Source organism: Gracilinanus agilis, chromosome 4 (assembly GCF_016433145.1).
Source record: "Gracilinanus agilis isolate LMUSP501 chromosome 4, AgileGrace, whole genome shotgun sequence".
Lineage (NCBI taxonomy): Eukaryota > Metazoa > Chordata > Mammalia > Didelphimorphia > Didelphidae > Gracilinanus > Gracilinanus agilis.
The window spans coordinates 383,453,132-383,480,347 of record NC_058133.1 but is presented as its reverse complement, the minus strand read 5'-3'; the positions used below and the strand labels follow the sequence as shown (position 1 = coordinate 383,480,347).

The 27,216-nt window shown below is 33.9% G+C and overlaps 1 protein-coding gene across 1 annotated transcript in view; it reads left to right on the top strand.

Moving 5' to 3' along the window:
- THEMIS (thymocyte selection associated) overlaps positions 1–27,216 on the top strand; it is a 233,740-nt gene that overhangs the window by 96,354 nt on the left and 110,170 nt on the right. Inside the window, exons 3-4 of the mRNA XM_044675428.1 lie at positions 2,819–3,277; positions 17,026–18,062. Of these exons, the coding sequence (XP_044531363.1) occupies positions 2,819–3,277; positions 17,026–18,062 (1,496 nt within the window). The remainder of the gene's footprint in view (positions 1–2,818; positions 3,278–17,025; positions 18,063–27,216) is intronic.

Here is a 27,216-nt window from a genome sequence, read left to right as displayed (position 1 = left end):
ATTAAAATTCCAGGTTTACAATATGATCTACTTAATCAAAATCTAAGCAAACTATATCTATAACAAATCCATATTTCACACATTTAGTCATCTTTTAAGAAGTAGATGATGGAAAAAGTGGTCATAGGTAAAATTCAGGACTTCCTGACTCAAGGCCCAGTTCTTTATCCCCTGGGCTACCTAGTTACCTTAAATGTCACTAACAGCAGCTCAGTTATCATCTATGCCAGTTTTTTCGGGTTTCAAAGATGTATTTCATCTGTGCCAGATAACTATATTCATCAAGTACAATATATACCACCTTAGTTATATTTCATATATATGTATATATATCAGAGTATTCACAGCAATGCTTTTCTTGTGATATTAAAACAAAAAGATCCCCAAAACTAGAGAGATACTTGTTTACAGCTTCATATAACTAATGAAATATTATTTTACCTTAATAATTGACAAGTATGAATTCAGAGAAACATGGGAAAATTAATATGAGTCAATGAACTATGAAATAAGTAGAACTGGGAGAAAAATATATACAATATAATTAGCAATATAAGTGAAAACAATACTAACGTGATGTAAAGATTTGGGTCAATGTCAATAACAATAATTGTTAAAGAAAAGAGAAACTCCATCATTTTGTTGAAGATTTAGGTTCTTAGGGAATGGGGTAATGTGTAAATTGGTAGAGAATCTTTTTGACAGTTAATGGTTTATCTCTTCGGGATAGAGAAAGACTCTTGAAATCATAGGGGAAAAGGGATATTTAGAAATGACTTCCATTTAATAACAAAAGGCACAAATAAATAAAATGTATTATTTCTAAAAAGCATAAAAACACCCCACACATACAAACTCACTAGTCCATATACCTTTCTAATGGAGAATACAAAGAGAACAATGGGGGTAGGTTGTTATTTTTATTCCTTTGCTTCAAATCCCAATAAAATAAGAAAATCTATATATGTATATAAAGTATTTATTACTCCAAGTGTTTAAAAATTTCTTTTATTCTACTGAAAGAAAACCATTCACATGGATTTTATTGTTTTTTAAGCAATCTTTGGTTAGAATTCAAAGAACCATAGGCTTCAAAAAAAAAAAAAAGTAACAAGTCTATACTATATAGTCCATACTCCATTCTTTCAAGAAACTTGATTTAGAATCTGCAACATTATCTAGTTCTTAAAGACATAACTAGAGAGCAATTTGGATTTATGCTCAAAGAATTATAAAACTGTATATACTCTTAAACCCATCAATGTCACTGCTGGATATGTTTCCCAAGGAGATCAGGGGAAAAAAAGAAACTATATTTTCCAAAATATTTATAGCAGCTCTCTTTGTGGTGGCAAAAAACTGGAAATTGAGGTGATGCCCATCAACTGGGTAATGCCTAGACAAATTGTGATATAAGATTGTGATGGTATACTCCTGTGTCCTAAGAAAAATGAGCAGGTTATTTAAAAAATAAACTTGGAAAGACTTACATGAAGTAATGAAGAGTGAAATGAGTAAAACCAAGAGAACATTATATGAAGCTTTAGAATTAATATTTGAAGAATAATTTGAGGGGGCAACCTAGGTGGCTCTTAGGATTGAGAACTAGGCCTAGAGATGAGAGGTTCTGGGTTCAAAACTGACTTTAGACATTTCCTAGTTATGTGGCAAGTCACTCACCCCCTGCCCCCATTCCCCAACCTTTAGCAAACTTCTGCCTTAGAACCAATATACAGTATTGATTCTAAGATGGAAGGAAAGGGTTAAAAAAAGAATAACCTGAATATTGACCCCCCCAGAGAATGAACTGAATAAAAGAAACATGAAAGACACAATCTACATGCACATATCGTTTTTGTTGGATGATACATTCTTATGATGTGGGAAGGGGAAGGAAGGGCTGAGATATCTAGGAATAAATTCCATTAAATTAATTAAATAATTTTGAATTGGACAATTTGATTCATAAAAAAGCATAACCAAGAGATTCCACAACTAAATATGTAATTATATTAGTATGTCCAACTATCCATATCATTAACAAGTTCATCCTTGGGTCTAACATAAATCTTTCCAGGTATATTTTTAGAGGATTTTTACTTGTTTTCCTTAAAATAAACAATATGATTTATTGTGTGAAGAATGGTGATTATTTTACAGAAGATAATGCCCTAAATATTTTAACTTGATTTGACTTTTAAATTATCTATAAAATATGTTTGATGCAAGTTGGAGTTTTTTGGTAAAACATATTAGAGAACATATTCAAACAGTGTTAATGATAATCATCCTCATGATAGTAGCCAAGTAGTTAAAATTTTTATTTCTTTAGTTTATAAACTACAGGCATTAAACATGTCTCTCAGTTAACTGTAAAATAAATGGCAATAAAATAAAAGAATAGTAGAATATTTTAATATATGGTGCCTTTTTGGATGTATCATAATTAATTACATTTGCATAGTAAAAAAACTATATGGTAGAGTAGAGGTTTCATTGAAATGGAAAATGAGGAAATGATTCTGACTACTGATATTCTCCATCAATGCATCATGTCTAACTAAAGCTTATAGAAATAAATATCCAGCAATAGGTAATAATAGTAATAGTGCACATTTCCATAGCACTTTAAAGTTTGCAAAATGGTCTACAATTTTCTCCTCACAACTTTCCTGAGACACACCACAGACAGACAATCCACTTAAAATGTAGGTTCTAGACTTTATTGTATCTATCTATGAGTTTACCCTGTCTGTGATTATTTTTCATGAATTTCCTTAATATGATATCTCTTTAATGAATTCTTCTCTATTCTTAGGTCTTTTCAAGATTATGACTGATAGAATACCATATCACACCATGGGTGACATAGCAAGAGCAGTTTACATTGGCCCAAGCCGGCTAAGTCACCCTTGCTTCTACCATCAGAAGGGTATAAACTTGGGGAATCTCACCATCCACCATGGTGAACAGATCGTGCTCAATTCCATCGAAGAGATTAATGGGGAAATGATGGTGAACTGTGAAGTGGTCAGAAACAATCAGAACCATTCATTTACCATGCCTTTGTCACAAGAAGGAGATTTCTATGAGTGTGAAGATGAATATATGTATACTCTAAAAGAGATTGCTGAGTGGAAGATTCCAAAGAGCAGAAAACGGATTGTGAAATTTACAGATATTTCCAATAAGTTGAACTACATCTATCCATTGCCTAAGGATTTTGATGGTTTGCTTAGTCTCACGCCCATCTATGAAATACAGGCAGTGTTGAAATGTAAGTATTTGCTGAGGCTAATGTCCTGTGAACTTGGACATAATCTACAACAGTGCTACTAAATAGTCTCTCTGGGAAGAAATATAATTTAGAAGTGAATTGCAATTTAAAATAACTCTAAGAGTGTAGAGCACCATATTTAGCATGGGAAAAGATAATATATATATGTATGTATATTATCTTTGATGAAATGAAATGTGAAATGAAATATTTCATATATGTATTTTTTATAGAATAGGAAACTGATGGAAACAGGGGTGAGTGACTTGCCCAGGGTCTCATAGCTAGAAAGGGTCTGAGACCAGATTTGAACTTGGGAGAATGAATCTTCCTGACTTCAGCACTATCCATTGCACCATCTAATTAACCCTAAGTAATGCTTAATTTCCTTTAAAACTAGAACTATTATTGCACTCAACTTTTTATCTTCTGAAGCAACTAGCACATTGCCATATATACAGTAAGTTCAAAGTTTCTTTGATACCCTCCAGTGTTTTTTTAATGTGCTCCTTTCCTATATTAATGTCTTCTGTCTACCCTTGAGATTTCTGATGTTTTTATACTGTTGTATACTGTATACAATATATGTATTGTTTGTTCTTGTCTTTAAGGAAAGTATTCTGATGAAATGTTACCCTATGAAATTATTAGTTACTATTTCTAGAAGTAAATTTAGAAGAGAACTGAATGGAGGAAACCTTGCTTTTTTGAAAGGATTGACTAATAGTTGAATGTCAGGAACTATGTTACCTGGATAGGTTAGATTTTTTTTTTTTTACATTTTTAAACCCTTAACTTCTGGGTATTGGCTCCTTGGTGGAAGAGTGGTAAGGGTGGGCAATGGGGGTCAAGTGACTTGCCCAGGGTCACACAGCTGGGAAGTGTATGAGGCCGGATTTGAACCTAGTACCTCCCGTCTCTAGGCCTGACTCTCAATCCACTGAGCTACCCAGCTGCCCTTAGGTTCTTTTGGTAAAAAAAGCAGATAAGTACTTTTAAAATTATCATTCCTATTTTTCTCTTGCATAAGCTTGTTGATGATTTCTTCAATATTATTGAAAAAATTTAAAAATAAAAAATAATTGGTAAGAGCACTTTCTGGATGTTTTAAACTGTGAAAGTGTCAAAAAATGTTACATACCTACAATTATTCAGCTAGAATGGATGATAAGAAATCTATTTGAAAGAGGTTATATTTTTGGAAAGTATGAATTTGCTTCAGATAAAAATGGGATTTCATATAAGTGGCTATTATTTAACATGAGAGAATTCTGAAATTATAGGAAAATTTTGCCTAAAGTGGCCAATGGATGAGGTAATTTAATTAATTGAGGGTTAACAGTAATAGAATAGTTGAGTTAGAAGGATTCTTATAGGCAAATAATCTAGCTCACCACCTGCTGCAAGGTGAATTCTTTTGTTTTTATTGAAAATACTAATTAAACTATCTATTTTCCTGCCTTAGTAAATACAGAATTGGAAGCATAAATTTATATTTGTTTGATTCAAGATCTTACGGTATAATAATTCAGAACATCAATTCTCATTCTATAGTAATGAAGGTATTATGATAATAGAAGATATGAATCTAAATTGATACTCTAGAATATACACTTGAAGCTAATGGAGTATTGCTTTTTCTTCTTGTTCTGTCATCTTTCTCTTCTTCACTCCATTAAAATCTTAATATCACTGTATTTTCATTATCTTTCATTATACCTTAGGATCATGGCTCCAGAGGACCAATGGTCTCTACAGGTCTGTTGTCCAAACTCTTCATTTTATAGATGAGACAAATGAGGTTCAGAGAATTTAAATGATTTGCACACAACCAATGTTGATCACACAACCAATAATTATCAGAGATAAGATTTGAATCTAGGTCTTTTTAATTCCAGGTCTAGCATTAGAACACAATATGCCATACTGCCTCTCCAGTTAATTTATTTCTTTGTTATACTTATCCATTCAAACCAAGAATTACAACTGAATTTTGGACTTATTTGGGAAAATTTGAAGGTTCTCTTTTCTTTCTCTTAACACTAGGCAGGCTGCAAGCTTCAGCACTTTGTTCAGTAATAGTCAATAAATATTTCTTTAACAAGAACTTTGCTCTAGGAAAGAAAAAATGAACAGCATATAACCTTACTCTCAAGGGACTAAAAATTCAGTAGGGGAGATTAGGTGCATACAGTAACAACTATTGTACAAATTTAATACACGATAAATGTACAACATGGTAGGAATTCAGATTGAGAGCAGTGTCACTAAAGACTGGAAGAATGAAGGCAAGGTTCATGGAAGAGATAAGTCTATGAAGTGGGCATTAAAGCATAGCTAAGATTTTATCCTTATTGAAAAGAGATGGTTAGAGCACTCATACTTCAGAAATTGTATAAAAATGCAGTATATATACAGTGGGTAATGAATATTACAATTTATTTGCCTTTTGAATTTGAGGAAAATGGAGGGTATGGGGGACTCAACTGAAGTAATTGAGGAAGAAAGAAGAAAGGTGACCATAGGAACCCTCATTTTTTCCTCCATTATAGGCTGAAATAGATGGAAAACTCAGTGAGTTAGAGGTAAATCCATGATTTAGCTAGAAATATTAAATATGAGCTAAAATATGTTAATGGAAGACAATGGAATTTCAAGTATATTGATCATTAATATTTTACTTGATAAGTAACTGATTTTAGTTGAATAGTTCACTTCATTTCTTTACTTATATTTTTTGATCCAGTCCTGTGATTTCATGAACATAGGGAACTCTTGGAGTTGAAACTCTGTTCACCCATGTAAATCAATAACTTTCTTGTCATTTATAGTTTTAGAATATTGCCTGGAGTAATGAGAGGTCTTCCTGACTCAAAGATCAGTCTTCGTTCAACTACATCATCATGTCTCCTACTTCAGTTAATTTAGTTCACATAAGAGTGAAAAATTGCCAAAATGGCTCATGAAAAACATTTTTCTTGCCCTGGATCCATATGCTATTAAAGGTTAAAAAGTTAAAAAAAATCTTTATTTCGTCAATTTGGACAGTGTTTATGAAAGTATTTTTTTGAGACATGATTCTGCAGCAATTCATAGGTTCTTTAATGTCTGGATGCTTTAAAAAATAAGTTTTTCTACATAACAAATTTACATTATGACTTGCCATTTAAAACCTCTGGGCTTTCCCATTTATGCCACCGATGAGCTCTTAGGACTTCTAGGCCTTCCATCTACCCTGAATTTGACCTTTCTCATATGCTTACTCTCCTCCAACTAATCTTTCTCCCCAATTGGAGAGAAAGTTAAAGAGAAGTTACTTAAAAGTAGAGACTGTCTTGATTTTCCTATTAGTATCACTAGCACTTGGCATAGTGCTTGGCACAAGGTAAGTATATATTAAATGCATTTTCATTCATTTATGGCTTTGCCACATTTGAAATGTGATTTCCAGAATTACACTTTGCTGATGACATATTTGCAAATAGAAGTTTTGAAGAATCTCCCTCTCTTACTCTTCCCTCCCCCAAAATCTTTATGGCATCAAAATAATCCCTTTCTTTATATCTTTCTTATAACAAGGGCAGGAAGTGTCACTAGTCATATTCTTTCCAAAAGCATTAGAGTAGACATTGTGACTTACACTGATGGCTTTTAGAACGAATTGGTAATTCAGTCTGCATCTCTTTAATCTCTGACCCATCTCTTTAGGCTGCAAACTCATTTCTTATACACATGCCAAACAGTAAGCAGAAAGATTAGATTATGTTTTTAATTATCTGATATATTTATCATATCCCCTCAACCTATTTTTAAAATTTCCATTGCTATTATTCTAGTTTTAATCTCTCATTCCTGCTCACTACTACCAGAGCTTTCTAAGAGATCTTCCCATCTTTTCTCTTTCCCTTATTCTTTAATATATTTTTCATACCTCGATGAGATTAGTCTTCTGTGTTCATTCCTCTGGTCATGTCCTATAATGTAAGCTATTGAGAGCAGAAATTGTTTCATTTTTGTCTTTTTATCTCCAATATCCGGCACCGTGCCTTGAAGATTACAAGTATTCCATAAATCCTTATGGACTAAGTGATTGATGTCACCAAACCTTTAGATGACTCTCGCTTGCCTAATAAATAAAGTCCAAATCAGGCCTTCCACAGATAGAGTGCCATCTACATTTTCATATTTATCTTGAGTTTTTCTCTCCCATATTACTCTATGTTGTAGTTAAATTGGATTATTCTCTTTCCCCTTTGCCTTTATATCCCCATTGTTTAATATAGTTGTTGGTACATAGTAGGCACTTAAAAATGCTTGTTGAGTGATTGCCTGGCCTTCTGATTTGTCATCAGGGTAAGAATTGTGGCCTATTTAATTTTGCATATTCCCCATGACCTAGTGGAGTGTTCTTCATAAAATTAATACATTTGCTTGAATTTATAGGCATGCTATTGAATTTCTTGCCAACCCAAAACATTTTTTTATGGGTCGTGAGTTAGAAATCATGTGAATTTTATAGTTTTCTCAAGTTTAATGAAATGGGAACAGAAGGGGAAAGAAGCATTTATTAAATACCTACCATGTGCCCAGCACTATTAACTACACCCTGCTGTATCACTTGATCTCATTTGAAAGAGTAGAATTCTTTAGTACAGTGCAGAAATACTGGGAATCAAGACAGAAGAGCTAGATTCAATTTTATGTTGTTTATGTCATAAATTTCTGACAAAGAAGTATTAATTTTATTGTATGTTTTTGGAACCTTTTGGGAGAATAATGTAACAGAAGGTATTTTTACATGTATACTAATTACCATGTTACGGGTATTGAAGCTATCCTGACTTTCAAAATAAAAAACAACAACATCAAAAAACAACAAAAAAACCCTAGTTGTTACTTGTGTGATTGTGAATGAATTACGTAACCTTTCTAGTCCTCAAGGATAAAACAAAGAGATCAGATTAGATGACTTTTATTGTCCCTTCTTCCTTTATATCTGGGTCCTACTGTAAAAAATTCATGTTTACCTCGTTAGGAGCTGAATTACATTATTTTTGAAATATCACCAATTCTGAAATCTGGGTTTGGGATTGGTTCTTTCACTAGAGGAGCAAGAGAATAAATCAATATAAGCCATACTTAGATTAATAATAATGAAAGCAGAAAGTATAATGGGAAGAATATTTAGAATACTTTGAATATATTCACCTTTCTCAAATTGAGATAAATCTGAAGATGAAGCTAGGAGAAACCAGAAGATGAAAGTTGTTCATAAAAAAAAATTAAGACTAAGTGGATATGTTCATGGGCAAATGCCCCATGAATTTCAAATGAAGATGTAAGAAGAATCTAGAACTCAGCAATTATGGATGAAATTGATGAATCAATATAAAAAGAGTAGTGGAATGTAACTAGGTATGCTTGGCCAGTAAAATTCACAAAGCAATTCAAAAATAGAGATGGGTTTTAAGAAACCATTTTTGAGTGGGTAAGCATTGAGGAAAGGATAAAAAAAAGTGAGCTCTAAAAATGAAAGTATTAGAAAAGACATAAGGAAATGATTTATTTAAAAACAGAAGTAACTGGAGGTTGAGAGAAACTGCAGCACTTGAAGTTAAGTTATAAAAGGATCCTAGGGAAAAAAGGCATAAGAAAATACATTTCTTGCCTCAAAGAATTAAAATAGACAGATTCTCCCAGGATTTGTAGCCCTATACTTTTAAGTGGCTATAGGGAAAAGATACTTGAATCCTGAATGGGGATAAGCACCTCAATCAAACCTTGAAGTCTTGGAGAAGAGAAAGACCAGAATGGAAAATCAATTTACTAGCAAAATCATAAACCTGAAAATCTCAATAGATTTTCAAACAACAAAACATTGCGAGGTTTCAGAACTTAGATGTTTTCTTTATTAGGACTATTTTCTGATGCTACAATGGCTAAAAAATTACCCTCAATACATAGATAATAATACATAGATAAGCAAGCTCCCAAAGACTAACCCTAAGATCTTAAGGTATTATGAAGGAAAATTTGGAAATCTAGCACAATTTGGCATACTCTGAGGTCTACATGGAAAAGTAAATGCCCCTAACAATTACTTAGAAAGAGTAAAGTTAATGAAATGACTTTAGCTTAAAAATAAAGAGGAAATTAAAGGACCCTACCTAATTTGTCAAGTGGAATGGAAATTCCCTTTAAGCCTGGAATCTATTTTTAAAACCAGGAATGATAATGAAAACAATCTCAATTTATATTGCACTTGAATGTTTCAAAGCACTTTGTTATTTTCTTTAACTCTAATAGTAAACCTCTGGGATCAGTATTACAATGACTATTTTGCCCTTTTTAGAAAGGAAGAAACGGGATCTGAAAGAGATAAAAATGACAGTGTCAGAGGTAGGGTTTGAATTCTAATACTCCAAAGTCCAACTTTGTGTCAAAAAAAATTCTTATTGTTAGGGAAAAAAGATCCTTAACTATCCTGATAGGAAATTAATGAAACCTGTAATATGTTCAAAGGTATACATAGTTTATGGAGGAAAAAAGTTGTGGAGAAATCACTGTTGGAACCTCCCCTCTTGTTTGGATTTGTTTTTTTCCCCCTCTTTATGTCCATCATTTTGAAATCATAGAAAATTTAATTATTAGACACTAATGAATAGCCCAAAATGCTAAAGTTGATCCAAAATGTGACCTGAAGATATCTTAGAAATGAATTCATCTACCTTGTTAAGTGATTTGAAGCCTGTTGTTGCTCGTTAGTCAAACTTCTTTTTTTTTTTCTTTTAGCTATCTGCCTTTATCTCTTTACTAAAACCAAATTCTTGTATCTGTATCTGTGATTTCACTGAAATGGATTCACTTTCTCTGCCCAGATTACAATTCACAGCTTCTCTTCTTTTTGCAATTCTGGTCCATGTTTTCTCAAAAATCCTGTAAAAATAACTGTCCAATATGCTAGATAAATGCACCCTTCTGTGGACTTATGTCTGCAACTTAATAAATTCCCTTTAATTGATTTACCTTTATATTTAAAAATTATTTATTTATTTGTTAGTTTTGTTACATTAAAATTTCCAGGTACCTCCCTCTCCCAACTAACTTCATTTGACAAAAAAGGCATCAGTATACACAAAATAATGTCTTGCTTGTTTCTGTTTATCAGTTCTTTCTCTGAAGGTGAACATACACAAGTCATTCTTCAAATAATATATCTGTTATTATATCTTTACATTTTGAATATAGTAGTTAGTATAGTATTTAGACTTTCCACCTCTCATAACTTGATCCTTCTTCTGGTCAGACATTTCCATAAATATATCCTTGACACTACTTCTTGCAAAAACATGATAATTGGAAATGTGGTTATTTTGCCATCTATATATCTATGTTATCCTTTAGAACAATTGCAATGTTATTTTCCTGATATTGTAGTGTTCCAAAAATTTCAAGGCAATAAAATGACCAAAAAAATATCTTTACATGAATTGGTCATCCTATAAAAAGCAGTGTAAGATAGTGAGAAAGTGATGGAATTTAGCTCAGTAGAGATCTATGATTTTAAATATCACCTCTGATATTTAATATTTGTGTTAATTTCTTCATTTGAAAAATGAAGGTTATTGTACTTATTTTGGGAATTGTTTTGAGGATTTAATAACGAAGTTCATGAAATATTTCATAAACTATGAAGTAGAATATAAATGTCATCTGTCATTATTATGAAACCCTTATTAATTGTTGATGGTTTCTGTTTCCTCTCCCAAAGGGTACTTCAAGAAGAATAAAGGCTAAGGATAGTTAATTTAAGCTCATGAAAAGAATGCTAAGGACAAAAATTTTTAGATAAACAAGAAAGACAGAAATAATTTTCTCATTGTTTGGGCGTAGGTAGTATAACATGAATTGTTGACCAAAAGAACACATAACTATGGATTTCTTTCATTCTCTCTTTTCCAAAATGCAGGATAATTTAATATTTAAAAAGAGTAGAAAAACTTCTATAGAGAGGGAATTGAATCCCCAAAGGTGAAAAGGTAGCAAGAGAGCAGTTAGCTGCCTTAAAAGGAGTCTCTAGGAACTGATGAATTGAGTTCCAGAGTACTAAAAGAAATTGTAAGTGTGATCTCAGCACCACTGATAATAATCTTTAAGAAGTCATGGAGGACTAGAGATTTTAGGAAGATCAGAAGACATAAATGTTCTGTTTTCCAAAATGGTAAAAACCTGAATGTTATAAATGTCTTATCCAGGAAATATGATGCTAACCTCTGACAAAATTAGAGAATTTCTTCATTAACAATTAAATAACTGTTTTATTAATCATGGTTTTTGAGAACTTAGGAAAAACACTATATTGATTATTAGAAACAAATATGGGTTACTAAGAATAAGTTATGGGGAAGGTAGATGATACAGTGGATAGAGTATTAGGCCCAGAGTTAGGAAGATTTATCTTCCAGTGTTCAAATCTGGTCTTAAACACTTACTAGTAGTGGGACCCTGGACAAATAACTTAACCAAATGTGTCTTGGTTTCCTCAACTGTAAAATGGGTTGGAAAAGGAAATATAAAACCATTATAGTATCTGTCAAGACCCTAAATGGAGTCACAAAGAGTTGGTCAAGACTCAACAAGAACAAGTCATACTAAACCCATTATCATCTTCTCATTTTATAGCATATAAAATGAAGTAGATCCAGAGAAGGTCATAAAACATGATATATTTTTATTTAATAAAACATTTGATTGAAGCCTTTAAAGATATCCTTATTGCTAATGTGGTAGGATTTGAATTAGATGACATAAACAAGTCTTAAGGTAAGCTAAGAGGACATACCTAAGAATTATATCATTGACCCTATCTTTTTCAATTTTTTTATAATTGACTAGGAGAAAGATTAAATAGATATACTTATTAGATTTAAGGATGACACAAATCAGAGAAGGAAAGTTAATACAACTGATGACAGAATCAAGATTGGATATGATCATGATGGGCTAGAATATTGGACAGAAATAAGTGAGGTAAACGTTAACGAGGATAAATATCAGGATAAATTATTTAGGTTTTAAAGATTCAATTATATAAGTATGAACTTAGGGAGATCAATTTCCATTCCATGTAAAACAATATCTGATGGCTTTAGATGGTTACAAATGTCATAGGAGTTAATAGCATAATATAACTATTTTTAAAAAAGCTAATGTGGGGAGCAGTTAGATTGTTAGATCAATCAGTGGATTGAGAGTTAGGCCCAGGGATGGGAGGTCCTGGATTCAAATGTGGACTCAGATATTTCCTAGCTATGTGATCCTGGACAAGTCACTTAACTCCTGTTGCCTAGCCCTTTCCACTCTTCTGTCTTGGAACCAATACACAGTATAAATTCTAAGAAGGTAAGGATTTTTTAAAAAAGCTAATGTCACCTTAAGCTGCATTAATAGAGCTATGATCTTCAGATCAGAAGAAGCCATTCTCTACTGATATTACTATGGAAACATACAATTAAAGGACTACCGGAAAGAACTAGAATTATTTAGTTTAGAGAAGAAATGACCCAAACCAGAGAAAGATATGACAACTCTCATCAGTATTTGAAGGGTTTATTGAGTACCTTACTATTTGGAACTGGAAAGGATCTTAATATTTGTCTATCCCAATGCTTTGATTTCATAATGAAAGAGCTAAGGCCCAGAGAAGTAAAATAATTTACCATATATATATATATATATATATATATATACTAAGTAGCATATACAATAGCATACTGAGTAGAAACTAGCATTTGTTCCAGTGCTTTGGACTAGCAACTAAAAAATAAAAATAGGTAGATTTTAGTTCAATATAACAAATAACTGTAATTAAAATTAGAAAATTATGACAAAGTTGCCTTGTGAAACACTAACTATGCCACTAAATCAGGAATTTTTAATCTAAAGTCTACAGATCTCCTTGAGACTCTTTGGATAAATTACTGGGGGTCTGTGAGTTGGGATGAAGAAAAGTTATAACCCCAACGTTTTAACGTCCTTTGTAACAATTTAGTACAATTGGTTTTCTTTGTAATTCAATACATTTTATTTATTTAAAAGTTATTCTGGGAAGGGGGTCAATAGGCTTCATTAGAGTGGCAAGGAGTCCATGACACAAAAAAGTTAAGACATATTTAAGCAGAGACTAGATGACCATTTGTTAGTGTTACAGAAGAGACTAATAGGTTGCTTAGAAGTTTGAATTAGATAACTTCTGAGGCAGTATAGTGAATTCTAGAGAACATGGAACTTGGAAACAAGAGACCTGCTAATGGGTCAGCTGTGTATATTTGGGCAAAGTACCTTGCTTCTCTGAGGCCTGGTTTCTTCATCTAAAAAATAGTAAAATACTCTTTGGCCTACTTTCTTAAAGGGTTATTATAAGGAACAAATGAGATAATATGTATGGAAGTACTTATAAAATTATTAAGTACAACAATTATATTATCATTATGGTGGCTAATATCCTAATCATCTATAAGATTATGTTTCCATGATCCTGAGATTATAGCCAACCAAGCCAGAGGGAATGCAGTTTAAGTTTTAATGCTAAATCACTGGGATCTTTCATTTCTAGGATAGGTCCTCAAATATCACCCAAAGCTATTTAGACTAGAAAATAATTTGAAAGCCAGAATGGTGTACTGAATAGAATGCCAGCCTTGAGACTGGGATGACCAGGGTTAGGATACATCCTGGCTGTATGACACTGGGCTAGCCAGTGAATCTTGATGTACTCTAGGCAATTCTCTATAAGACTGTAAGTTATAGAAAAGGTAGCTTTTCTTTCCTTCATTGGTAAAGGTGTCCTCACCTATGAATTCTCTAAATCAGTGATTCCCAAAGTGGGCACCACTGCCCCCTGGTGGGTGCTGCAGCAATCCAGGGGAGCAGTTATGGCCACAGGTCCATTTATCTTTCCTATTAATTGCTATTAAAATTCAAAAAAATTTAATTTCCAGGGGGCTAAGTAATATTTTTTCTGGAAAGGGGGTGGTAGGCCAAAAAAGTTTGGGAACCACTGCTCTAAATTAATGAAATCACAACCCTAATTACCAACTCATTCCGTATAAAAAAAGTGCTTAGATACTTATTAAAGTCTATGAAAAAGCTTTAAGTAAATTCTGAACCACCCAGGCAAGTTCATCCCTAGTAGATTGTAAGCTCCTCAGGCAGACAGAGTTTTTCATTTTGTCTTTCATTTTGTCCCAATATTTAACACAGTGCCTTGTAATAGCAAGTTTTAATTAATTGTATTTGGATTTGATTGGATTTGGGACCAGAGGAAAGAGTATTTTTAAGATATTCAAATAAATGAGAGGGTTAGGGAAAATTAGAGGTTAGGTAAAAATAACTTGACAATACATGAAAATGAGGAACTGTGAGTTTAAGCATTATAGAGAGATATTAAATGTTCTTCCAGAGAGTCAACTTATATTTATATACTGAGTCAGAAAAAAATTATAAGCCTCAGAGAATTAACTAAAAATAAAAAGCTTATTATTTTAAATTCTTCACATATACATAAACATGTGATGATTGAAGTGGACACCTATGAGTTGATTTTTTGTGTGTGAATTTTATTGTTCTTGTTCAGTCATGTCTGACTCTTCAATCACCACAAGAACTAGCTATTTATAGGGGTTTCCTTGGCAAGGATACTGGAGTAGTTTGCCATTTCTTTCTCCAGTGGATTTTTTTCCCCCAAGAAATGAGAGGTTAAATAACTTGTCCAGGACCACGCAGCTGGGACACATAGCTAATGGCTGAGGCTCAGTTTGAACTCAGGTCTTCCTGATTTCCATTGTTCCAATGGTTAAACTGAGTCACAGCTACCATTTATGTGTATATATGTTGGGTATATACATATATATGTGGGTGTATGTACACAAATATATATATAACGTGCCTTAACAAAGCCTTGAATACTTGAATACTTGAAAAAAAGCCTTTTCCTTTAAGTTTAAGCCATATGTAATATTACCACATTTAGGGGAGATTAGAATTCAAATGATCTTGGCTCCCAGCCATTTGATTAGGGCACTAATAGCAGTAATGAGATTGCTCTATGTCAGCCTAGTCAGTACATTTCTTTACAATATAGTATGAATAAGGTCAAGGCCAGGGTTTCAATATTAGCCTTCTTTGGTTCAAAGGCCATAGCCTGTACCTTTAAACTAAAAATACTATTTCTCAGAGGTATGCTATGCTCACAAGAATATGGGTGAAACATTTTAGATGGATCAGTATAAGTCTCTCACTAGCACTGGAAAAACCACACAAAGTATATACCCTGATGATCGCTTAGTATCATTAGTTTTGTTAGATAACATTATTAAAATCTAAATTAGGAAATAATTATATTATGATGTTATAGGGAACTCAGTATCATTATCTTTGTAAAAGAGCATCAACATTATTATTATGTTATACAGAAGCAGCGATTTTCCTAGCTCTTTCTTGGAGTAATTCAAGACTATTTTATATATGGCAAATCTCAAATCCATACCTGCTAAATGGCGAGAGAAAATTCATACCAAGTCAATGATTGGATCTAGAATGGAATTGACTCCTGGGTGCAAAGTGCCGATTTTTTGACCCTCCTGTCAATATTCATGTCAAAATTCTGTAATTTAAAGTCATCTTAGCAGCAGTAGATTGATGGTGTAACGATGAACTCTCCAAAATATAATTGAGGTCTGTCTGGAATCTTTTTCTGCATTTAAATGCTTATCCTTTAGCACCTTGAAGGGATCTTTTTCATCACAAAGTAATTTTGGAGAGGGTTTCTGCCTTGGGCTCTGGAGGGTCTTATTTACTGATTTTCCAAAGGATTTTAGGATCATAGAGGCCATTTAGTCTAACTCCCTTATTTTCCTTCTGAGGAATCTGAAACCCTGAAAGGTTAATTGATTTGTTCAAGATTACTATTGTACTAGAAAGAGTCAAGAATGGTATTTTTCTCAGGTTCTCTGACTCCAGAGGTCACTTCACTTCTTACAAAGTATCAGCAGGAATGTACCGATGTATATTGATATGGACCTGGTACAATGGAAGAAGAGCTGCTCTCTAGGGTCATATGACCTGAGTTCCAATCCTAATACAAATGATCATTATCTGTATTACTTTGGACAAGTTATTTAAACCCCCTGAACCTAAATATTTTCATTTGTAAAATGAGGGTGGTGGATTATTTGGCCTCTGAGTTGCTTTCAAATCTATACCTATGTTTCTGAAATCCTCTGCTGTATGAAAACCTTGTATGTTTAAAAAAACACAAGATTATAGATTATATAAATTATATAGAATTTAATTTTTAGATTATATAATAGCACATATAATAATTAATATATCACATTATATATTATATATAATTTATAGATCAATAATATAATATTATAAATAATAAATCATAATAAACATAATATTAATAGTATATTTTGATATTATTAATAAATAATAATAAATACAATCATTATTAATAAATAAAATTAACATTAACAAATAGTAATATTTATATATTAATAATATAAATTATATATAATACATAAATATAAGATTATATATGTATATATGCATATATATATATATAATAAAGATATTTGTACATGGTACTGGGAAGCACTCTAAAGATATTATCATTATCACACACACAAAAATGTGGCTAGGTCACGTTTAAGTGCAAAATTTCTTTTTTTTTTCTTTTTCAGTCCAAAAAGATATAGTTCACATCCTCTCTGACCTTGATGTGGAAGTCAAAGACATAACTGACTGCTATGATGCTAAGTGTTTCCTTCAGGTTCTAACCACTGAAGATCTTTTTGAAAAGACTAGTAAGGATTTTCCCATGGCAGCTGAAGTGATAGAAGGACCTAAAGAAAATCCATTGGCCAGTGGCTTATTGCAACCTGGGAAAATCATTGTGATCCACAAAAAGTATCAGGCATCAAGGATCTTAGCCTCAGAGATTAGAAGTGATTCTCCCAAAAGGCATTTCTTGATTCCAACTAGCTATAAAGGGAAATTCAAGCGGAGACCCCGGGAGTTCCCTACTGCCTACGACCTGGAGATAGCAAAGAGTGATGAAGAGAACCTCCACGTGGTAGCCACAAAAGCCTTTGATTCTTCCTGTGAAGAGCTGTCATCTGTGTCTGTGGGGGATCAGTTTTTAGTTCCATGCTCACAGACCAGTGAAATTTGGTGTAAGGGGATCAAAAAGGAAGTAGGTGTTCTGGCTTGTGAAAAAATCCTCCAAGAGTACTACCAGCCCATTCTTCTACCTCTGTATATGGAAGGCAGCTTCATAGAAGTGATTCACGACAAGAAGCAGTATGAGCTTTCCACGCTGTGTGCTCAATTTCCCTTGCCTTTCAACGTCAAGGTCTCTGTGAGAGACCTCTCCATTGAAAATGACATTTTGGCCGCCACGCCTGGCTTGCAGCTGGAGGAAAAGATCACCGACTCTTACCTGCTCATCAGTGACCTCACTAACCCCAGTGAGAGCTGGGAAATTCCTGTCAGCCGCTTGGGTATGGCTGTCCAGTTGGTTAGTTGTACAGTGGATGTCATTGACTCATTTCCAGTCCGAAACACTGTAGAAGAGATCAGTGAAGAACAATATTACATGATAAGGAGGTATGAGAACCCAGCCTTACTCCCACCACCTCGGCCCCCCAAAAAACCTTCTGGGATGAAAAAGGAACCAAATTCTCTAAATTCTCTTGCAGATCCACCAAGGTCTCTGAAGGTAGGTCTTTGTTCCTTTAACTTATCCCTTGAAGCACCTACTAGAGGAGACTTCATTGCTTGTCTTGATTGAATTTATTTTTTGCTTACTTGCCTTTTTCTTCTTGCCATATTTGAAATGAGGCTTTACGAGCCACATTAGAGGAATGAGCCCCTACAGAGCATAAGCTGCTGCAGTCATGTATTTAGACGCTTAAACACGGGATGTTGTATGAGGTTTCTGCTGAATTAGGAGTAACAGGGATGGCATTTATATATAAGGACTCAAATTGCCATTTCAGTGGTGGTTTTGGTAATTATGAGTGTTTTATAAGGTATCTTAACAGCAAATCAGTTTTGTTCTGGAAGCACTGAGTGTTTTCATCTAGGTAGTGTAGTTTTAATACGTTATCTAGGAAATGAGTATACAATAAACTCCACTGCTTTTGGGGTAGCTGGTAGCATAAGCAATAACACTTGTCTTCATTTTGTTTTATGTTCGGAAAGATGGAAAATGGCTTGGCGAAACTGTGTGTAGAAATGGGAATAGCATCTGCCCACATTCTGCCTATCTTAGCCAGAGCTGTTATCATTCCCTCTTCCATTCACAAACAAAATCAATAAAATTGCAGACAGTTTGGGATCATTAAAGTCAATCGTGCCATCAGCAACTTAAAGTTTGTTTGTTTTTGGTTTTGTTTTTTTAAACTGGAGCAACTTCATTTTTCCCTGAGTTGGTTGCCCTTTGGCTGCTACCTGGATGCTGGTTGAAAAGAATTTGACCTTTGGTTGATCATGAGAGATATTGGTGTCCACTTTTAGGTTGTGGAGCTATTGAAAGAGTGAAGAGTTTTGGCCTGGCAGATGTTGTAGAAGCAGTGCAGGGAAAATAAAACAATTGGCATAACAAAGAGATGGGGTGTTTGATTTGTTCATGAATAATAGCCTCAGGATTTAAGTATTGGATCCTCAAATATATTTAAATTCACTTGCCAAGATTATATTCTTATGGTATGTAGGACAGATCTAGAATGAATTCATAAACTTCTCTGCAGAGTAAATTGAACCTGTAGGAATTTTCTGTGCTTAAGAATGTTAGGTAGATTCCTGCCTGGGTGACAATTTTATACCAAAGCATGCTGATTAAGGGATTATTGTTAAACTGGAGGGAGGTCTCTAACACCTGCAGGGCTCCATTCTTGGCTCTATGAACTGTTCAACATTTTTATCAATGACTTGGCTGAAGGTAGAGAATGAAGGCACACCAATAAAATTCATAGATGACACAAAGCTGAGAGAGTTATAGACTAGATGACAGAATAAAGGCTCAGGATGACTTCACTCAATTAGAATGATGGGCTAAAATCAACAGTAATTTATTAGTAATAAATACAATGACCTGCTTTTCATTTTTAAAAATGTCATATGAATACAGGATGAAAGTATCTTGATAGCAGTTCACATGAAAATCACTGCAAGTTTTAAAAGGCTGAGAAATTTTTTAAAATATGACCTGTGATTTCATTAGAGTAAGGTGCTCCCAGTGGGTAAATTCCCTCTCCCAGTGCAGAGCTTTCTTTACTTGCTCTGTAATCTTTAGTTTTAGAATGATACTTGGGATGTTGAAGGACTTGTCCAAAGTCATAAGAAAGCATTTGTCAGAGGAGGACTTGAACCTCAGTCTTCCTGACTTTGAAGCTGTTGTGAGTACCATTTAACAAAAGGGATTAACAGAAATTCTTCTCTCAAGGTAACTCCTTATTAATAGGGCACCAAATCTGTTAATAAAGGAGTCTCTGGCTTGCCTCCATTTGTGCCAAAGGACCCAGAGCTGACAGTACCTGGTGAACATAAGTGTGTCTTCCTTTTGATTGACCTGATAGTACATATATCATTTGGATTTCCCTTGGCAAATGGAAGGCAACTCTAGTTGGTAGATGAGTTGATTAACAGATTTGGATGGTCACGTTTCTGCCTGGCACTTAAGGAATATTAGGTTGTTTTTGTTTGTTTGTTTGTTTGCTTGCTTTGAAATCATTTATTTAATTAATTAATTTAGAATATTTTTCCATGGTTACATGATTCATGCTCTTGCCCTCCCCTTCTCCCACCCCCTCCCATAGCCAACAAGCAATTCCACTGGTTTTACATGTGTCATTGATCAAGACCTATTTCCATTTTATTGATATTTGCACTGGGGTGATCATTTAGAGTCTACACCCCCAATCATGTGCCCATCGACCCATGTGATAAAGATTTTTTTTTATGTGTTTCTACTCCCACAGTTCTTTCTCAGGGTGTGGACAGCATTCTTTCTCATAAGTTCCTCAGAAATGTCCTGGATCATTGCATTGTTGCTGGTAGAGAAGTCCATTACATTTGATTGTGCCACAGTCTTATACACAGCCTCTGTGTATAAGGTTCTCCTGGTTCTGCTCTTAAGGAATACTAGTTGCTTTATGAGACCCAGCTACCCCTAGTAATCTTGGCTTATTCAGGTCCCCTCCTCTTTTCTTCCCACCCCCATGCCCAGTTTGCTTCCCCATTGGAGATCAAATCACCTCAATCAATGATTAGAAAGCAAGGATGGCATGACACCAATATTGTACTGATTCCTAAACCAGGAAGATCAAAAATAGAGAAAGAAAACTATAGAGAAAGCAAGGATGGGGGACTTGGCTCCTGGGAGGGCATAGTTCAAACTGGTTATTTTTTATGGGGGGGAAAAGAAAATGAATGGCCTACCCAGAACAGATGAGTTGGGTTTGGTAATGATCACATTGTTCAGAAACGCTTTGCTCTTCAAAGGTGGGATCTGAAAAAATTGAGGAAAAAGATGCATCACAATGTAATATTGCCTATTAGGAAATATAGCATAATATTAATTTTCCTCAAAGCCAACTCTTTATTCTCTATTCTATTCTGACAATGAAAAGATACTACCTTAGATTGTCTTTTATATGTAAAAATAGGAAAGGAGATAAAAGTATATGGTCCTGGTTGCTGGTCAAATCATATCTAGAGTAATAAAAAATAACAATAATAATAATAACTAGTATTTATATAGTACTTTAAGAATTGCAAAATGCTTTACAGATATTATTTCATTTCATCTCCACAACTCTTTGAAGCAGATGGCTATTATCTCCATTTTACATTTGAGGAAACAGATGGGCAAAAGGCAGATGACTTATCTAGGATCACACTGCATTAAGTATTAAAAGATAGATTAAATTTAATTCTTCTAGAACTCTGGGTCCTGTGCTTTATTCATGGCACCATCTAGCTGCCTCTGAGTAATATATCCAGTCCTAAACATAATATTTTAGGTGAGACTTTGACAACACTGAGTATAGGGGAGTAATAGAATTATAAAATATTTTTTCATCTAAGGTGAAAACAGGTAGGGAAGAGGTTAAGTAGAATAGGAGGCCAAATGACCATGAATATAAATGTAGGAGGAGAGCGTTCCTATGAGGTCAGAGAAAGAAGAAGGCATGGCCTAAGGTAATAGTGCCACAGCAACAGGACAAGTGTGGCAGCTGCATGTACTTGTAGGTTGGTCACATTGAGAAGGAAATCACCATACTTCCCTGTGTAAATAACCTGGATCACCTTTTATCTCTTATTTATTGCTCATATTAGCTAGGTGCTGCAGTGGATAGAGCTTTGGACCTAGAGTTCAAATGTGGCCTCAGATACATATGAGCTTTGTGACCTTGGATAAATCATGGAGCTCTCTTTGCCACAGTTTCCACATCTGTCAAATGAGCTGGAGAAGGAAATGGCAAACCATTCCACTGTCTTTGTCAAGAAAACCCCTGATGGGGCTATGAAGACCCAGAAACAACTGTAAAACAACTGAATGTAAATTAGTTGTTCAGGATGGTAAAAGATCTTAAAAACACATCCCAAGGAACTAAAGAATATTGGGAAAAGAAGGGATTTTAGAGGTTTTCCAGGATAGCTCTTTGAGGCTCTGAGAAGCAAAGTAGAGGTAATATTGTAAATGAAAGAAGAATGTTACAATGGGGATTTATTTTGTGCTGACGAGATAGTGGTTAATGTTACTTCCCAATCTCAAATTCTGTGATTTGGGGAAGGAAAATAAGCTAGGTGCTCTGACTTTAGAAGTTCAGTATAATTTCCATTATAATAAAAGGAAGAATTGAGTGAGATGAGGACAGTTTGCATGGGTAAGATTTAGGGGTACATGAAAACTGTCCTCAAATATTTAAAAGGCTATGGCCCTTTGGAAGAAATTAGGTGTTTCAACAGTGCTGAACTAGGACCGAAAACAATAGCTAAAAGCAATTCATTTTAGGTCAACCTAGACCAAAACTTTTTAGAATTCTTAGAACCCAAGTTGTCCAACAATTGAATGAGCTGCCTTACAAAAGCTCCTCGTTTTGGGGAGGGGATAGGCAGGTGGCACAGCAGACAGAGTGCTGAGTCTGAAGTTATGAAGGCATCTTGCTGATTTCAAATTTGACTTCAGACACTTACCTGCCAAGTGGCTCTGAGCAAGTGGCTTAAACTTGTTTGCCCCAGGTTCCTCATCTGTAAAATGATATGAAGAAAGAAATGACAAATCACTTCAGTATTTTTGCCAAGAAAATCACAAAAGGGATCACAAAGAGTTGGGTATTACTGAACAATGAAAACATCTGAGAAATTTATCCTTTATGAACTATGAATGATAGGCTTGTTGATAAGCTTCCCTTTAGAGGAATTTGCTACTTGGAAAATCAACTGTTGCTTTTTTAAAAATTCAAAGATATTTTGTTTTCCCAGTTACACATAATAATATTTTGAACATACATTTTCCAAAATGATAAGATCGGAATCATCTCTTTCCCTCCCTCCCCTTCCCCAGCTCAGAGAGGATAACAAATTTGATCTGGCGCTGCTAATTTTTTAACAAAAATATTTAGAAAACCAGGAATCTCCTTTACATACATATATGCATGTAAGTATTCCTCCTTTACGTACATATATGCTCATATGCACATATACACATTTGTGTTTGACTCCATTGGACTAATACAGATACATGCTTTCAACATAATGGGAAAGACCATTTTAATGTGCTCTCTGTTCCCAGAAGAAGCCATTTAGAGAAAACACTTAAGAGTTTTGGATCATGTTGTGAGTGCTGTTTTAGGTAGGGAGTTTTTCCCCTTCTAAAGGTAGTCAGCTTTTAAGGCTTCAAACTCACTCAACACTTTAAAATGCCTCATTACACACTGAGAAGAGAGTTTCAGATGCCTCATTAATAGAAGTTTACTTTTACCTTCCCAATGGGTCATTAACCTTATTAGATCATTTCTTGTGTTATTAAGTTATGGAGCAGATATATGGGTAGTCTGCATGTACTCATATCTAAAGGATACTGAGCTTTGGTCAGACTTTTACATTACATTATTTGTTTCCTGATTCAGTACTTGACAACAGACAATCATAGAGTCACACGAGACTTTAAAGGTTATTGAATCTTTATTCTATAAAATCTCTGGCAGTTTGGTCATTCTGTTTTTGTGTGAAGATGTTCAGTGCAGGAGAAGCTAAGACACATCCCAAAGCAGCCCACTCCACTCTTGGACAACTAGAATTATACTGGACAGTAGCAAGTTTTTTAAAAATGAAAAATTCTTCAATAGTCATAAAAAAGGTGAACTTTGTAATTTTTTCATGGTTTTAGATAAAGTTTTAGACTTTGTCTGCCATCTACAATTTTAATTTGAATCAATTTTTTGATTTTTTTTAATTTTTAAAATTAATTAATTAGTAATATTATTTTATATATAACATATTGATATATTAAAATAATTTAATTAACTAATTAAACAAAATTATTTCTCTATTTCATTTTTGATGGTTCCCTATTGAATTTTTCCTATGTAACTTCCCTTTTTGGGGTTCAGAAGTAGTCAGCTAGAATTTTTGGACTATGATTATCTAAATATTGCTTTATTCTGTTGAGATTTTTTTGATGAAAGCATTTTTCTCTCTTCCTCAGTGATTACAACTAAGTTTCTAAGGCAGAAGTCAAAGAATGAATAAAAAAATAGAATTTGAGTGGGTCATTATGCCCATAACATTATAGGTTTTGAGAATAACAGTTTCTTGATAATTTTTTGACTTGAAGTTTCCTAAAAAGATTTTGTTCACTTTAGAAATTGATTTAGAGGCAGACTTGTCTGCCTTTGTTTCCTCAATTGTCAAATGTGGACACAAATAGAATTTATCTTTCAAGATTGTCATAAGGATAAAATGAAGCTAAAATATCAACATCTAAAGAAAAGAAAGAAAGAAGGAAGGAAGAGAGGGATGGAGAGAGGGAGGAAGGAATGGAAAGAGGAAGAAAAGGAGGGAGGTATGGAGTAAGGGAAGGAGAGAGGGAGGAAGGAAGAAAACAAGCATTTATTAAGTATATACTATGAGTCAGGAACATTTTTAAGTGTTTTACAAATATTAGCTCACTCTTCAATGACCTTTACAATACAGCTGTACTGGATTACTTGTTATTCTTTGAGTTCCATCCCCTCTCTCTATGCCTTGGCACCAGTTGTCCCTCATGTTTGAAATGCTTTCCTTTTTCCATTCTCACCTCATGGTTTCTCTGACTTCCTTGAAGAGTCATTTCAAATTCTACCTTCTTTTATTGGTTTCTGGATAATATACACCAGCAACTACAAGGTGAAAGACATTTGAAAAAACAGAACTAGAAAAACAATCATGCTTAGCAAATAATTGGCATCATTTCACTATATTACTAAACATATCTCATTCTGGCCCACCATTAAGTACGTAATAGAGGCTTAATCCAGAAAATAATAGAAATACTGATTTCTCACCAATCTTCCTTAACCATTCTATGCTTTAGTATTGCTTCACAATGTATAATTTCTTAAAAATATTCAATACTGATGAATGACATTCCATTTACATTTTTGATGTCATCATAAAGAAATGTATAAAATGCCAAAAAATTCCCATGAGAAGAAATGTTTTGAAAAGTGAATTGCTAGAAGGGGGTTTATCCCCTATTCAATCTCACTCTCTACAACTTCCTTTCTACAACTTCTAGTGATTGTTCTTGGTCTACCTAAAGGTCAGGGACTGCCTTTTGCCTTTCTTTGTATCCCCTTTGATTAACCCAGTGCCTGACATTTAGTAGGTCCCAAATGCATATTGACTGACTAGAAGCAAACAAAACAAGCTTAATCTTATTTGTTCTTTTAGATGGTCTGTAGTTGTATAAAATGTTTTCTTGGTGCCACTCTTTTCACTCTTCATTATCATGTAGTTCTTTTCAAGTCTAAAAAAAATCTGCTCATTGTTTTTTATGGTATAGTAGTATTCCATCATAAACATATACCACAATTTGATTGGCCATTTCCCAATGCATATCCCCTGGATTTCTAGTTCTTTGCCACCACAGAGAGAGCTGCTATAAATATTTTGGAATGTTTAAGTCTTTTTCCTTTTCCCCCTGATCTCCTTGGGAAATATACCTAGCAATGTATTGCTGGATCTAAGGATATACAGTTTTATAGCTTTTGGGGTATAATTCCAAATTGCTCTCCAAAATGGTTGGATCAGTTCACAGTTCCACAAAAATGTATTAGTGCCCCCACTTTTCCACATCCCCTCCAATATTTGTCATTTTACTCAATCTGAAGGGTGTGAGATGATACCTCAGAATTATTTTGGATTGCTTTTCCCTAAACAATAGTGATTTAGAGCATTTCACCTACATATGGATTTGATTTCTTCATCTAAAAACTGTCTGTTCATATATTTTGCCCATTTATCAATTGGGAGATGACTCATTCCCATAAATTGGCAAAGTGAGACCTCTATCTGAGACATTGTCTATGAAAAATTTCAAAAAATTTTCTTCTAATCTTGACAGCATTGGTTTTATTTGTACAAAACCTTTTCAATTTAATGGATTCAAGATTAACCATTTTATATCTCACAATGCTCTCTGTTTCTTAAATTCCTCTCCTATCCATAAATCTAATAGGTAAAATATTTCCTTTTCTAATTTACTTATGATATATCCTTTTATGTCTAAATATAACCATTTCTTTGATAATGATATTAATATAATAATAATATAGTCTAGCATTTTTCCAGGAGTTTAATTCAATCTCATAGTCAATACTTTGTAGACTCCATTTTTTTCCTTTCTTTGAAAATTGGGATAGATGTTCTTTGGAATCTTTTCCACTCTCCATGATTTTTAAAAATCCCTGATGATAGCTCAGTCAACATGGCTTCTTTTTGATGTTCTATTTGAACTGTAGAATGTATTTTATCCAAGACTGGTCACTTGGACTCACTGGGAAAACTTAAGTACTTTAAAAAAATATTACTTTGCCTATTTGGGTTTCAGATCAAGTAACTATTTTTTTTTGTATCCTTTTCAGATCAAAGATCATTCTTCTTGGTGGGAACAGAAATGATATGGGATAAATAATTTTGCCTTATTTTTGTTATTTGTTTTCATCAGTCCCTCCCCCCAAAGCAGTGGTCTTAGCTCCTTCATCATCTTTCTTTAGTCTCAACATAATGACACCCTCCTGCTTTTGTTATTCCTCACATTCTTCACCAACTTCCTCTCATTTTGAACTTTAGTCTAATAAACTATTCTTTCAGGATCATGCTGCTTCTTTGTATTCATCCTAGTATTTTCCTGCCCTTGTATTGATCTTTATATGCCTTTAAAAAAAAGGTTAGTTAATGAAATACTTCTGTGTTCTTTTTAGACATTTTCTCCTTCTCATCAGAATCATATGTTAATTAAGAAAGTTTTGGAAATTTAGCTGAATCATACATAATTGGGGCAGAGTGACTGTAGCTTTTCCCAGACTGTAAATGTCTAGAGAAAGAAAGGTACACATACTTCCTTTGTGGATCCACTCTGGTTCTATGTAGCCTTTAAGGGGGTACTATACCCCTATAGAGGCACTCTTTCTCCACTACCATTTCTCCTGTCTATTGCTTCCACCTACCTGCCTGACCTTTCTGTCAGTGAGGATTATTGGCCATGCTAGAGGGGCTGGAGCTAGTTTCTTGTGGGATGGGACAATCATTTTCTTGGGGTGTGAAAACACTTGACTGGGGCATACTGTCCTTTGTACTTCCTTCCTCTAATCTCCACTCAA